The sequence below is a fragment of the Mesoplodon densirostris genome, chromosome 11 (genome assembly GCF_025265405.1).
Source record: "Mesoplodon densirostris isolate mMesDen1 chromosome 11, mMesDen1 primary haplotype, whole genome shotgun sequence".
NCBI classification, from domain to species: Eukaryota; Metazoa; Chordata; class Mammalia; order Artiodactyla; family Ziphiidae; genus Mesoplodon; species Mesoplodon densirostris.
The window spans coordinates 48,060,001-48,074,728 of NC_082671.1; the positions used below are offsets into that span (position 1 = coordinate 48,060,001).

Consider the following 14,728-nt stretch of genomic DNA (forward strand, 5'->3'; position numbering starts at 1 on the left):
CATGGAGGAGAGTGTTGAGATCTGCTGGGTGGACTCCTGCTCCCCTCCAGGGTCTGCTCCCCCATTTGTATCCTTGCCTTACCAGAGCCTGTGGAGGTGCGAAAACACTGGCCAGAAGGAGGAGGCCCTCTTTCTGAACTTGGGCAAGCAGGACCTCCTCCCTGGGACTCAGTTTTATCATCTGTAAATACTATCTACTTAGGTGGGGTGTTGGGTGGTGAGTGATGACATGGACGTGCCAGCACCCTGATCAGCTCGGCTGCGAACACACCCCAGTGCTTTCCGTCTGCAGAGACCCATTTTAGGTGCCGCTCTGATTCCCCACCGAAAATAGGCTCCAAAGCCTCCCAACTGCCAGTATTAATTCTTTTCTTTTCTTTCCTGCTCTTTCATTCTTTCCTCCTCTTTCCTTCTCTTCCTTCCCTTCTTTCTTTCTTTTTCTTTCTCTCCATCCCTCTTCCTTTCCTTTCTTTTCTCTTCTCTTCTTTCCTATGGCCATAACCACTTTCACCTCATCTTCCCTGTGAGATGGTAGAGTTGCAAGGAAGGGTTTGATCCAGTTTTGCCCCTGTGACAGCCGCTGCTCAGCGGCTGGCACTCTGAAGGTATATGAAAGTGTTTGCTGGCTGGACGGAAACAAGACAGTGAACCTGAAGGAAATGGGCTGCGGGCCTTGTGGCGCAGAGTTTTGTAGCTGCCTCTCTGGCCTCTTCTGGTTCATCCCCTAAGCACTTATTGAGCCCTACCCATGCTAGGCCCTGTGTCTAGGGTGGGGTGCTGGGGGTCCAGCTGTGCTGGGGGAACAGCTTCCTAGATGGTGGGTGCAAGGCCTGAGGCAGGTGACCTGTCCTGTCCTCCAGAGGCTCCCAGGTGCCCTCCCTCTCCTCCTCTCTTGGAGTAACTGGGGGTTGGCACGAGGGGACAGGGCCCAGTGGATGGGGGAACTGTCCCCTTCAAGCTCTGCCAGGCAGCCAGAGACCCCCGGGGCATCAGTTGTGAGCGAGAGACAAAAAGCCTGGGACAAAAGGCCTGTGGGAGCCGTGGTGAATAGATTAATGAGATTTCCATACGAGGCCCAACAATAGGATTCTCCACTCCAGCCCCTTTGTCCCAGGCTGAGATAATGGAGCCCAAGGAGCTGGCCCAGGAGAGTGACATCGGCCCTTCTCCACCCAGGCCGGGAGCCACCACACAGCTGCCCCTCCTTCCTGCCCCACCCCCAGCCCTGTGGGTCAGGGAATTCTGAACCAGAGAACCTCTGTGAGATGGGGAGGGCGTGTTAGGGGCCCCCTTAGGGAGTCGGAGCGGGGTGTTGACACTGCGTGGTTGGGGTCCCTTCCCACCTCAGCCTGTATAAAACTCATTTAAAGGGTTCCTAGTGAGAGCAAGTTTGCTGTCCATCATCTACACCGTCTCATTTGACAGCTGAAGGAAGTGAGGCTTGGGGAGGTGAGGTGTCTTGCCCGTGGTCACGCGGGGACAGCTCAGGGTGTCTGCTGCCTCTTGATGCCAGAGTGAGGGTGGAGGCCTGTGTGAGGGAGAAACACACTCCTCCTGCGTGTCCCCCTTTCTCTCACACTGCTTCACTTCCAACAGCAGACCTGTGGGTTTTCCACACACCGGCCAGTTCTGGGACACCAGCTGGGTGTCCTACACATTTAGCTCAATTCTGACACAATCTACTGGAGGTAGCGGCAGCTCCCACGGGTTAAGGGCCCAGTCCTACAAGACTGCCCCCTTCAGAGGCCAGTCACGAGTCTGGGCTGTTACCTGTGCTTCTGACCAGTGGGGTGTAAATCAGAGGTTCCCACGGCCCCCTCCTCCAGTTCGATTAATTTGCTAGAGTTGCTCACGGAGCTCAAGAAACCAGTTTACTTACTAGATTACTGGTTTATTATAAAAGGATTTAAGTCAGGAACAGCGGGATGGAAGAGATGCATGAGGCAGGTATATGGGAAGATGCATAGAGCTTCCTTGCCCTTTCCCAGCAGCCACCCTCCCAGCACCTCCACGTGTTCACCAACCCAGAAGCTCTCCCAACCCCGTCCTCTGGGGTTTTTGTGGAGGCCTCTTACACAGCCAACAGCGATTAAGCCGTTGGCCACTGGCGATGGAGCTCAATCTCCAGCCCCTCTCCTTTCCCTGGAAGGTGGGGTGGGGGGCGCTGAGAGTTCCAACCCTCTAATCGTGGCTGCTTCCCCTTGCAACCAGCCTTCATCCTTAGGTTTCCTAGGAGCTTTCCAAAAATCACCTCATTAACATAAACTCAGGTGTGGTTGAAAGGGACTTGTTAGGAATCACAGGACACCAATTTCATCTTTATTGCTCTGAAGCTATTTCAGGAACTCGGACAAGAGACCAAATATTATAATGAAAGATGCTCCCGTCACTCTTATGCTTAGGAAATTCCAAGGGTCTGGTGAGCTGTGAGTCAGGAACAGTGGATGAAGACTAAATATTGGGCTGACCAAAAAGTTCGTTCGGGCCAACCCATATATATTTCTCATCGTAAATCACACTATCACAGCCTGTGTCAGACCTGATGCACGGAGTGTCCTGGGCCTGGTCCACGGGGATCGGAGAGGCCCACGAGGACTGAAATCAGTGCACTGAGTGCCTTGGCCATTTGTAAAGGCCCAATCACTTCCCTCTTTGATCCTGGAAGACTTCCTACAAGTGAGGGGAGGGTTTTATAGAATTCTTTCCTCCCCCTCCATCCAGCAATCCTTTCTGTTACTATTTATTGACCACCTATGAGTTTGAAGGACTGCACTCTGTGTGTGGGGTCAAGTGGAGTTCCAGCCTCCAAGGGTCTGCAGAGAAAGAGCTGCTGCAGGAGCCTGACCTCCTTTGCTCCCCAAAGGGTGCAGTTTCAAAGAGTGGCCTTTTCTTCAGAGTCCCAGCCACCCCCAGCGAAGGCCACACACCCAAATAAGGAACTGTCTGCCCAGCCTAGGGGTGTGAGTGCTTATCAGATGGCAAGGTTGCGGGTGAAAGGGACAGCTCTACTTGGGCTGTTTTGCAGTGAGAGGGCACATATTCTTCTGCGTGTGGGACACAGTTAACTTGGGATCCCCCAGGGGGAGGTGCTTCCAACTGCAGGTTTGAAGGGTCAGCATACAGCACTTGAAGCACAACCACATTCCCAGGTAAACGCTGAAACACGTTTCCTTAGGGCCAAGGAAACAAGCCTTCGTGGAGGCTGTGTCATGACCTCAGGCTCTTCTCTCGTTGTGAGTACCAAGGGCTAGACCAGGGAGGTAGTGCAGCCAAGAGGTCAGGGCCTGGGCCCTGTAGTTAGACTGCTGGGGTCTGAATCCTGCTCCCCTGGGTAACAGCTGTGTGACCTTAGGGATGTATTAATCTCTCTGTACCTCAGTCTCTTCATCTGCCAAATGGGGATGATGACAATAGTATTTCTCATTGGGCTGTTGTGAGGGCTACACAAGACAGTGCATAAAGCACAGAGGAGGAGCTGGCTTTGCCCCCAGTGGGGACAGAGAGGAAATGGCATAAGGACCAGTCTGTCATATCAGAGCTGGAACATTCTTCACACTTCCCCAACCCCAAGGGGAAGTGACTTGTTCGGATTCACTCAGCAAGGTTGGGCCACTGCTCAGGTTCCTAATTGTACGATTTATCATTCTACTTTATATCCGACGCTGGACTGTGTACTTATGTTATCTTTTTAAATCCTCATGGCCATTCTGCAAGGCATATGTTATGCCCTTTAACAGATGGAGAAATTGAGCTTCAGTGGGGTTAGGCAGCCTGCTCAGGCTCACGCCGTAAGTGTTTGAGCCTGGATTCAAACCCAGGTCTCTCTGATTCAAAACCCATACCTTCCCGAGTCCCCCAGGCCTTCCATCATGTGTAGCTCGGCTGATGTAGGGACTGCAGTGTGCCCTATGAACCTGGGAAGGAGGTGGGCTCTCTCTCCAGGGGAGATCCCTCCAGCTCCTGGCTAGCAGGCCCCACCTCCCCATGGGAGAGGAGAGGGCTGTAACCGGCCTGAGAGTGCGGGCAGGGACACAGCATGCTCTACCCTGCTGTCACTGCCGGCAGAGAGTGATGCCTGAGGGAAGAATGAAGGAGAAGGGCAAGAGAGATGGGCTGGTAGTTAGTGAGGGACTTAGGGTGAAGGAAGTCTTTTTGAAGATGGGAAAGAATTAAGCTTGCTGTGGGGATGAAGCCAGGCCATGGTAGTGGGGAAGAGTAGTTCATTCATGGGGCAAGGTCCCAGCCTGGGCCGGATGGGGTCATGGGTTGGGGTGGAGGGACCCTCAGGCCTCCTGGCCTGCAAAATGGATGCAGATGGAGATAAAGGTGAAAACAGAAGGCCAGAGGTGAGGGAGACGTGCCCCTGGCGAAAATGGAAGAGAACGGTCTGGAGCGGAAGGCCAGTGTCTGAGGGGATTGAGGGTAGAGACAATCTCACAGTGGGTGGGATGAGCTGTGGTGGACAAGGGCCCCTTTGGGCAGGGGCTAGGAGAGCCTGGAAGGGGCTAAGCCCGGAGCAGATGAGATAGACGGGTGTGGAGCTGGGAGGACAGGCTTGGAGGGCCAGAGGTAGTGGGTTCCTGGAGTCCACAATGGCTGAGGTGGAGGGGTTCAATGCGGGCCAGGGCCTGAGTGCTCGGTCTGGAGAGTGGGGGCCTGAGTGAAGACTGCTGCAGGCCAGGGCAGGAGCCGGCTGAGGGGCAGGGAGGACGCTGCAGGACAGCCACAGGGAGGAGCAGCGGATCTGGCAGTGGGCGCGGGAAATGTGTGTGAACAAGTCCACACCCAGAGCCTTCCTCGCTGTGTCTATGTATGTCCTTCTGGGAGGCGCCACCCTTTTCCCCCAGCATGCCCAGTTTAATAAGTTCAGGGAAAGTGCTCTCATCAAGTTCAAATCTCTCTTCCCTATATTAAGGAACAAAAGCTCCTTATCTATATTCACAGATAATAGTGAATTAAAAAAAGACAGGTTTGGGGGGCTACGTCATAACACAATTTTTGCATTTGTAGGACTCTGATGTTACCACATATGACCCTGCAAGCAGAACCACTGGGGATTTCTGATATCCCAGGACATTACCCCTTTGACAATAGGTACAGCCCCTGTTCTTCGGAGACCCCTCAGTAGGAGCTGCGTACCTGCCCCCCGCAGACCTCACCCGCAGTTCTGCTGCCTCTGCTCTGCTCTCTTGCCATTGGTGGCCAGGATCACCTCTCAGATGGAGGCGAAACCAACCTGAGAACTCCTCCTTTAAAGATTCAGTATCCGTGGCTCATGCCTTCCCTAGGGCAGCGGGCATGAGAGTAGTTTTATTTTCAAAGACTGTCCTCACCCACTGACATCAGGTTACAGCCATAAGAGGTGATACAGTCAGGCTGCTGCAAGTAAGGGCAACTGTGGAGAGCCTGAGAAGCGGTCTGATTACTTTCAGCCTCTTCTTCTAACCACTCCCCCCATATACCCACTTGCAAGGCTCCAGGGACCCAACAGTTCTTGGTGCTCCCTCTAGGCTTACGGCGTATGGTTATGTAGGTTGTGCACTGCACAGGAGCCCTGCTTCTAAAGGGGCACAGTTCACATCATAGACGCGGTAGATTTGTAGATTTATTATGATAATTTTCCAGAAGGTGGCAGTAAGGCATCTTGGAGGAGGGAAGAGGGCATATGAACTATTCCAGCCCTGGCTTTCTCAACGCACTGTGCTCTGCATCTTTGAAGGGGCTGGAACCCTCTAGCCGGTCTGGTCAGTTTTGGTCTCTCACCCTTCAAGGTCCAGCAAAGATACCCCTCCCTGGTGAGGCCTTCTCAACCAGGCATGGCACATTCCCCCGAGCCCTAGAGCTCTGGGCACACACCTCTTTTTCCCCGCCTCATAAAGGATGTTGTCTGTCTCCTCCACCTGGTTGAACTATCATATTCACCTTTCAACCTGCCCCCATGTGCAGAGCAGCTCTTAATATGTGCTCAATAGAATTTTTAAAAAATAATTTATAGCTGCATTGGGTCTTCGTTGCTGCGCGCTGGCTTTCTCTAGTTACAGCGAGTGGGGGCTACTCTTCGTTGCAGTGCGTGGGCTTCTCATTGCGGTGGCTTCTCTTGTTGTGGAGCACGGCCTCTAGGGCGCGCGGGCTTCAGTAGTTGTGGCACGCAGGCTCAGTAGTTGTGGCGCACAGGCTTAGTTGCTCCGCGGCATGTGGGATCTTCCCGGACCAGGGCTCGAACCCGTGTCCCCTGCGTTGGCAGGCAGATTCTTAACCACTGTGCCACCAGGGAAGTCCCTTGATAAAATTTTGTTGAAGAAAGAATATTGAACCTGTATGGTTAACTTGTCTTATCAAAAGCTTAGGTTTGAAAAATAATCATCAGCAAAAATCTTCTCTGGCATGTCATGGGCCCATTTAGTCTTTGAGATGTTATCCTCAGATCAGGCCAACCAATTGGAGCCATATGCCTGGAGAGTGCTGTTCCCCAGGCCTTGAATCCCTTTTACCAGTGTGGCCCACGCCTGGACTGGTGCTGAGGGACAGTGTACAAAACAGCCGTGTTAACACTTCTGCCGTGTTTACGGCACGGCCACTGAAGAGGCCACTTTTATTACATCTCACAGGTCGGCTTACTGAGGTCCATGAAAAAAAGTTCCATGATCTCTATGCCAGGAACATTTTTGCTTCTTTTGAGTATGATGGTGTTTTTTTTTTTTTTTTTTTTTTTTTTTTACTTTGCAAGATGAGTTATTTGATTCCTGGGAAGCTCAGAGACAAATGTGTGACCCACTTTCTATGATGTGCACTAACTTCACACTGCTGTGGACTAACTTTGTCCCATCTTCTCTAGAAGACATGTATGTCTTTTCTAAACAAACTTTTTGTACTGTGGTGTAACATTCTGTGAACGAGGCAGGTGGCAGCACCTGCTCTTTGCACGCAGTCGTCATGGGGAGAATTGGGTCTGGAACCCAGGTGCTTTAACTTCATCAGGTAGAGACTAAAAGAAACCAAGTAGAAAGGAAGTGAATGCTTCTGGGTCAGCCTCTGGGGTTTCCCAGGGATGATATGGTGCTGCCACTGACACTGGCATCCCTCACTTCAGGCCCAAAGGGAGCCCTGGAGCCTCAGGGAAGGCTAAGGTGAACAGAGCACTTAGGACTGTCACACTGCTGGGCCACCGCAAGGCCAGGGGCCTTTACACAACCCCAGTGCCTCTGTAGTGCCTAGCACATGGTGGGTGTGCTGCAAATATCTGTTACTGAATGAGCCCCACCTGGCTTTGACTATGCCCAGGGCTGGGGGCGGGGGAAGGGGGACTACCCATTGCCTGACCCTTCACTACAACAGGTCTAAAAGTAAGGACCATGTGTCCTAGAGGGCAGGGCTGGAGGGGCCAGGACAAAACAATAGTCGTTACCTAGAAGGTGAAGTTAGGGCCAAACATGTCATTTTCAGATCCATCTTGGATCTGCAGAAAGTATTTTCAGATAACTTAATTGTGGGACGTGAGGGGCAAGTCAAATATGGTATTTTTGGTGCCAGAAGACGGCCTGGGGAGGGTGGAACGGTGTGGGTGGATGCCAGAAAACCAGCCTGTCCCAAGCTAAGGTTTAAGAAGGTCGGCCTGTGGCTGGCAGTTGACGGGTTCTCAGAGGCTCTGCAGGGTCTCACTAGACTCTTCTCTCTCTTGGCTGAAGCTCTGTCGAAGATGCACTGGACACCAGAACACGCCCAGCCCCTCAACCAGTGGCCAGAGCAGCACCTGGACGTCTCCTCCACCACCCCGTCGCCGGCCCACAAGTTGGAGTTGCCCCCCGGGGGTCGCCAGCGCTGCCACTATGCTTGGGCACACGACGACATCTCTGCCCTCACTGCCTCCAACCTCCTCAAGCGCTACGCAGAGAAGTACTCGGGGGTCCTGGACTCGCCTTACGAGCGCCCCACCCTGGGCGGCTACGGCGACGCCGCCTTTCTCAACGGCGCCAAGGGGGACCCCGAGCCCTGGCCGGGGCCGGAGACCCCCTACCCCTTGGCCTCGCTCCACGAGGGCCTCCCGGGAACCAAGTCGGGCACTGGGGGCGGCTCCGGGGGCCTCGGGGGTTCCCCGGTTTTAGCCGGTAACCTACCTGAACCCCTCTACGCCGGCAACGCGTGCGGGGGCCCGTCGGCGGCGCCCGAGTACGCGGCGGGCTACGGCGGGGGATACCTGGCGCCCGGTTACTGTACGCAGACCGGCGCCGCGCTGCCCCCGCCGCCCCCGGCCGCGCTCCTGCAGCCCCCGCCCCCGCCGGGCTATGGCCCCTCTGGGCCTCTGTACAACTACCCAGCGGGGGGCTACGCCGCGCAGCCGGGCTATGGGACCCTCCCACCGCCGCCCGCCCCGCCCCCGGCCCCCTACCTAACCTCGGGCTTGGCGGCGCCCACGCCCTTGCCCACGCCCGCCCCTTCCCGGCCACAGCCCTCCTCCTACGGCTTCCAGGGGGCCTCGGAGGCCGGGGTGTCGCTGAAGCGCAAGGCGGCCGACGAAGGCGCCGAGGGCCGCTACCGCAAGTACGCCTTCGAGCCCGCCAAAGCCCCGGCGGCCGACGGCGCCTCCTACCCCGCCGCGGACAACGGCGAGTGTCAGGGCAACGGGTTCCGGGCGAAGCCGCCGGGAGCGGCGGAGGAGGCATCAGGCAAGTACGGTGGCGGCGTCCCCCTCAAGGTCCTGGGCTCCCCCGTCTACGGCCCGCAACTCGAGCCCTTTGAGAAGTTTCCGGAGCGATCCCCGGCGCCGGTTCCCCGCGGGGGCTTCGCGGTGCCGTCGGGGGAGCCTCCCAAAGGTGTGGACCCGGGGGCCCTGGAGCTGGTGACCAGCAAAATGGTGGACTGCGGGCCGCCGGTGCAGTGGGCGGACGTGGCGGGCCAGGGCGCGCTCAAGGCGGCGCTGGAGGAGGAGCTGGTGTGGCCCCTGCTGAGGCCGCCCGCCTACCCCGGCAGCCCGCGCCCGCCGCGGACCGTGCTGCTCTTTGGGCCGCGGGGCGCCGGCAAAGCACTGCTGGGCCGCTGCCTCGCCACGCAGCTGGGCGCCACGCTGCTGCGCCTGCGCGGAGCCACGCTGGCCGCGCCGGGCTCTGCGGAGGGCACGCGCCTCCTCCAGGCCGCCTTCGCGGCTGCGCGCTGCCGCCCGCCCGCAGTGCTCCTTATCAGCGAGCTGGACGCGCTGCTGTCGGCTCGGGAGGACGGCGCGACCGCCGCGGGCGCGCTGCAGGCGCCGCTCCTGGCCTGCCTGGACGGCAGCTGCGGGGCGGTAGCCGACGGCGTGCTGGTCGTGGGCACCACCTCGCGGCCCGCGGCCCTGGACGAGGCGACTCGCCGGCGCTTCGCTCTCCGCTTCTACGTGACGCTTCCCGACGGCCCGGCCCGCGGGCAGATCCTGCAGCGGGCGCTGGCCCAGCAGGGCTGCGCTCTGAGCGAGCGGGAGCTGGCGGCCCTGGTGCAGGGCACCCAGGGCTTCTCCGGGGGCGAGTTGGGGCAGCTGTGCCAGCAGGCGGCGGCCGGGGCGGGCCTCCCGGGGCTGCAGCGCCCCCTTTCCTACAAGGACTTGGAGGCGGCGCTGGCCAAGGTGGGTCCTAGGGCCTCGCCCAAGGAGCTGGACTCGTTCGTGGAGTGGGACAAAATGTACGGCTTCGGACACTGAAGGCGCTCCGTGAGGCCGCGGGAGCCGCCGCCCCCTCCCCGCCCCTCCGTTCGGGAGGGACGTCTTTAACCCCACCGTGCTGGGGGGTGCGGAGTGAGGGATATGGGGTGGGAGAGAGAAGGGGGCTGCCGGTGGATATTTTTTTTTCGTGGGAAGGAAAATGCTTCTGCTAGGCAGATAGATGCCGTATGCGCTGTGTACTCAGGTTTTTCCTATTTATTGTGGACGAGAAGCTCGCCATCTCCGCCCCGCGGACGGCCGGCCCGGGGCCGAAGGAACTCCTGCTTTCTCGCCACAATCCTTTTGTCTCCTTGCTTTCTGAATGGCTCCCTCCCCCTCCTCCACTTCCCCCTTTCTCTGCGTTCGCGTAGTTTTCTTTCCCCGTCGCTTTGTCACTGACCATAACCCCCCCCCCCCCCCCCCGCCTCCCTGGCCCTGTTTCTCTTTTGCTCCTCCCTCCCCTGTCTCTCCATCTATCACTCTCTGTGCTTCTGTCTCCATCCCTTGCTCTCCAGCCTCTCTCGTCTCTTGGTCCCTCTCCCTGCCTTCTGTCCCTCACATTCAAAGACTGCAGTGTCCCTTTCAGGAGATCTGGAGGTCTAGGGGCTGAAGAGGAGGGGTAGGGAGTCCCTTCCCACCCTGTATCCATCACCCAGCTGAAACCTTGGGTCTGTGGGAGTCAAGAAAAAAAAAAAAAAGAAAGAAAAAAAGAACACCCAAAGAAGGGTTTTTTGTTGTTGTTTGTTTTTGAGGGGGGAAAATCCCAGAAATGTAGCTTGTTTAATATTTTAGGCCTCTTATTTTTGTAAGATGTGTAGAATTTGCTGTTTTTCTTTTTCTTTTGACAACTCAGGAAGAAACTGACCTCAGAAAGAATGTTAGATTTTGGCTGCTCTCCTGTGTGTGTCCCCACCCACCCCTTCACCCCCAGGGAAGCAAGTTCTCCCAGAAGACTCAGAAAGTGAGACCTTTCTGAGTGGGGAAGGGGAGAGGAAGACCCAGAGGCCACACTTAAACCCCTGTGCTTCTTGGGACAGAAGCAGAATGTATTGCTAGGGCTTCCTGCTCAGGCCCAAGGTTGTAGGTGGGGGTGAGGGGGATTGGGTTGCGGAATTTGGGAGGAGGTAGGTCTTGTTCCCTTCCTGCTGGGCCCACCCCTCAGCTTAGTGGGGTGTTTTCTGTGGAGGGTTGGTTATCCAGAGTTGGGATGCCCTTGTCTGCTGTCTGCCCCAGACCCAGAAAGTAGGCTGCGAGGGCCCAAATGGGAAGATGACCCAGGCAGAAAGTCCCCAGAGAGGTCATCCCACCTGGCCCTTGTCTAGGCAGAGGTCTCCTGTAACTTAGGCTAAGGAGATTTCCTTGGGAGGGAAGATAGTCTGGCCACAAGTGGTTGGGCACAAAACTGACTACAGACTCCGCCTCCCGGGCTTGCTGGGAGGCCCTGAGGAGGGGTGAATGAGCATCCGTTACAGGAGAAGATTCTGTGGGGACTTGTACCTCTCCCATTCTCGTAGGGTCCTAGGTCTAGAGCTCCAGGGGCTATGAGAGGGTGAAAGAGATGGGCAGGCTGTGTTCCCCTGAATAAACATTGGGAGTTTATTCTCAGTCCCACCCAGACTTTCCCCCCAGAAGCCCAGGCTTGGGCGCCCTTCCACGTGAGAACCGTATTCTTTTTCTTCCCACCAACTGTCCTTTGATGGGGCTTTGGCAGTTTGCCCCTCCCCCTCAGGGAGCCCATTTCACAACTCTGACCTTTGGTCCAAAGGTGGGGGGGACAAGCTGTCACCCCAGCTCTTCTTTCTCCCACCCCAGCCGCCTTTTCTGTTCCTTGCCACCCTTACAGCTTCTGCAGTCTCTGTACCACCTCCCACTACTAGCTGGAAGGAAGTCCGTGGGGGACATTTCAGGTGCCAAGGTGCTAAGGGCCTGTGCTGGCTTAGGAGTGCTAACAGGAAAGCTGCTCTGTTTTCCCCCCTTTCCCCCCTTGGTCCCTGGCCTTCCACTCCTTGGAGCTGGCTGATTGCAGGGCTTTGGTGCCTCAGAAGCAGTGGGTGCAGGGTCTTGGCTCTGAAAGGCCCTTGTGGGGAGCAGGGAGCGAGCAGGTCCTCTCAGGTGTGTATATGTGTATGGGGAGGGGTGGAGGGCATTGGGGAGGTGGGGTTGGGATCCCAGCCTTCCCTTAAAGAGGCAGGCAGCTCTGGGGGTTGGGGGAAGAGCTCACTGACCAGGACCCAGGGCCCCCACTGCCTCCTCTCCTGGCCTCGGAGAGCTTTGCACAAGGAGACAGCCTCCAGTCTATAGCACCTACCTCATGGGCACTGCGGCGGGTGGGGAAGGGCAGGTCCAACTCTGGCAATGTTTGGGGGGGGCATACCAAAGAATCCAGGGGCAGGGATGGGGGGAGGGCAAGCTGGCCCTCTCCTTCCTCTGCCCAGATTGGGGTTGGGGTCCTCTCCTCCAGCTGTAACCATTTCTACCTCATTTTGATGCGTGTTGTACATGGACGTATTTATCTCCTGTCTGACGATGCTCTGCAGTTTGGTCTGTCTACCTCAGAAAAGACTGTATTTTAAAAGAAAGTATTACACAGTATTAAAACGATGATACGTGGTTTCCAGAGGATTTCTTGGGGGCAGCAGGATGTGGGGAGCCCTCTGGGGAATGCTTGGGCTTCCAGATCTGCTGGAGCCATGGGTGTGGCTCTGTGGGTGTTTCTTTTCCTTCAGCAAAACATGACTGTGGGACTCCTGTTACTCACTGGCACAGCAAGGGCCCGCCATGCGCTGGGCACTGAGGCCACCAGATGAAAAGCCTGCAATTCTGAGCTCTTAGAGGCTCAGAATTGGGGCTGACTTATATCCCCAGGGCTCTGAATCATGAGGGATAAAGAAGGGCTCATATGTTTGTTGAATGAATGAATGAATGAATAGATGTATGCATGGAGGAAAGGGGGGCTGAAGAGGAAGTTTCACTCAGAACCTGGACAGCAGCCCTTGCTGGCCAGAGCTAGGATCATACTTGTATTCCATCCTTGGACAGAAAGAAAGTGGACAGAGGGCAGGGTGTGGACACAGTGTGTTCCAGTCTTTCAGGTCACATGGGATCCTTTGTCTGCCACCATCTATCTGTCAATCCCCAAATTCTGACAGCTCATCATAAACTGGGACACAGAAAACTAGGAAGGAACATCTTGCTGAAAAAGCTATATGGAGATGCCCATGAGAGGTTTTGACCCACAACTTCCTGAGGTCTTGAATGCGCTGAGCAAAATTATTGAAAATGCACTGGAGCACAAGGGACGTAGGCCCCCTGGCTTCCTCGGGCTCAGGCTAAGGGCATACCCAGGACTTTCAGGAGGCAAAGCAAGCCCAACGCCAGACCCTGCAAAGCAGTTTCCCCTCCAAGAGAAACAGCTGGTGTACCTGGACATGGGGGCTCCAGGGCATTGCCCCAGGGCTCACCGACCCCAACCCTCTTGGCCCTTGGAGGTCCCGACACTCCCTCGCACTCTAGTTGGTTTTTTACACACCTACTCTGTGCAGACACCACGTAGTACTGAGGATACAGAAATGGTTAAGCACAGCCACCATTCTGGAGAGCCCACAGTACAGGGTGGGAAAAGCTCAGAAATGGATCATTTGAAAATACAACTGGATAAAGCTGCTTGAGGAGGGACCGTATCAAAATTTTTATGTTCTCACGTCTGGCACAGTATTTGGTACACATAGGAGACACTGAGTAAATGTTGACTAAATCCTCGAATTAGTTACTTTGCAGATAAGTGTCCCGATAGAGGATGCCTAGGAAAGAATGCCCAAAAAAGATCCTGACTCGTGGTGGTGGTGGTAGTGGTAGTGATGGGTCAGAAAAACTTCCTGGACAGGATTGGGTGGGTACAGCCTGACAAAGCTATGGAGGCTGGAAACTGCACCATACCTGTGACTTGTTACAAGAGCATAAAGTGAGGGCAGGAGTGGGGAGAAGTGGGAGGAATCATGGAACTGCACGGCTGCACTGGGAGGACCTTCCATGCCCTGTGAAGAGCTGAGGCTCCACCATGAAACCTGCGTGTGTGGGGCGGGGAGGGCGTTATTGGCTGGTGGACAGGGACGGATTTGCAAGTTAAGAGGTTACCCACTGATTCAACAAATCTTTACTGAACACTATTATGCACTAGTTGCTATGGGGACAATAGATGGACCTTACACTCTAATGCCAGAGACAGACAGTAAACAGGCAGAGCGGCAGCGTGCTGTGGGAGTACATAGGAGGGGTGCCTAATGGAGAGACAGGCAAAAGGGTGTGTGGGGGGCAGGGAGGGCGTCCCAGAAGGGACCTGTCAGCTGGGGAGTGACCGAGGCAGAGCCGAGTGCAGTCCAAGATCTAAAGGAGAGCCTGAGCCAAGCTTGCTTGGGGAAAGGAAGCCAGTTCAGTCCTTGAGGGTAGGGGATTTGAGGAGGAGCTTACCTTATCCAAACGGAGGAGGAGGGTTTGGATGAGCCCGTGGGAGGACGGGAAATGGTAGAGTCTATACATATTTTGTATTTAGCAGCTAATAAGAGAATGTGGGACTTGATTGGATATCGGAGATAAAGGAGAGCAAAGGGTCTAGGGCTTCTGGTGGAGGGTGAGGGTCGATAAATGGGTTAGAAGAGGTGTGGGAGACTTGCTAAGTTTGAGACATTAGTGGGACAGCCCGGAGGCCTCGGGCAGGCATTTCAGTCTAAGGGCCCGGAATCCTTGCCTCCTGGGGGACTGAGTACCGCCCCCCCCCCACCAATCCCTTGGTATTGGGAAACTCTCACTCCAATCCCCAGGTTTTGTGAGACCCTCCCCTCTGAATTCCTAGTTTCTGGATGTTAGCAGATCCTCCTCCGACAAGTTGCCTGTGTCGGAGGGCCCCCCTTCCCGTCCCTGGTGTCCCCCTCCTCCCGCCCCCAGTCCCCGGATGTAGAAAACCTCATTCCTGCCACCATCCGTGCGTGTTGGCGCCCCTCCCCCATCCGCAGGCATTCGAAGCTCCTCCCCCCATAGTCCGTGGATTGTGGTCACTACCCGGCG

The 14,728-nt window shown here is 56.0% G+C and overlaps 1 protein-coding gene across 2 annotated transcripts in view; it reads left to right on the forward strand.

The window, feature by feature from the left end:
- The window catches only part of FIGNL2 (fidgetin like 2), a 24,943-nt gene extending 15,174 nt beyond the window's left edge, over positions 1-9,769 (forward strand). For both annotated transcript variants that reach the window (XM_060112790.1, XM_060112791.1), the window contains exon 2: positions 7,686-9,769. In XM_060112790.1, coding sequence (XP_059968773.1) covers positions 7,697-9,667 — 1,971 coding nt within the window. In that variant the 5' untranslated portion in view covers positions 7,686-7,696 and the 3' untranslated portion in view covers positions 9,668-9,769. The remainder of the gene's footprint in view (positions 1-7,685) is intronic.
- The last annotated feature ends 4,959 nt before the right edge of the window (positions 9,770-14,728 follow it).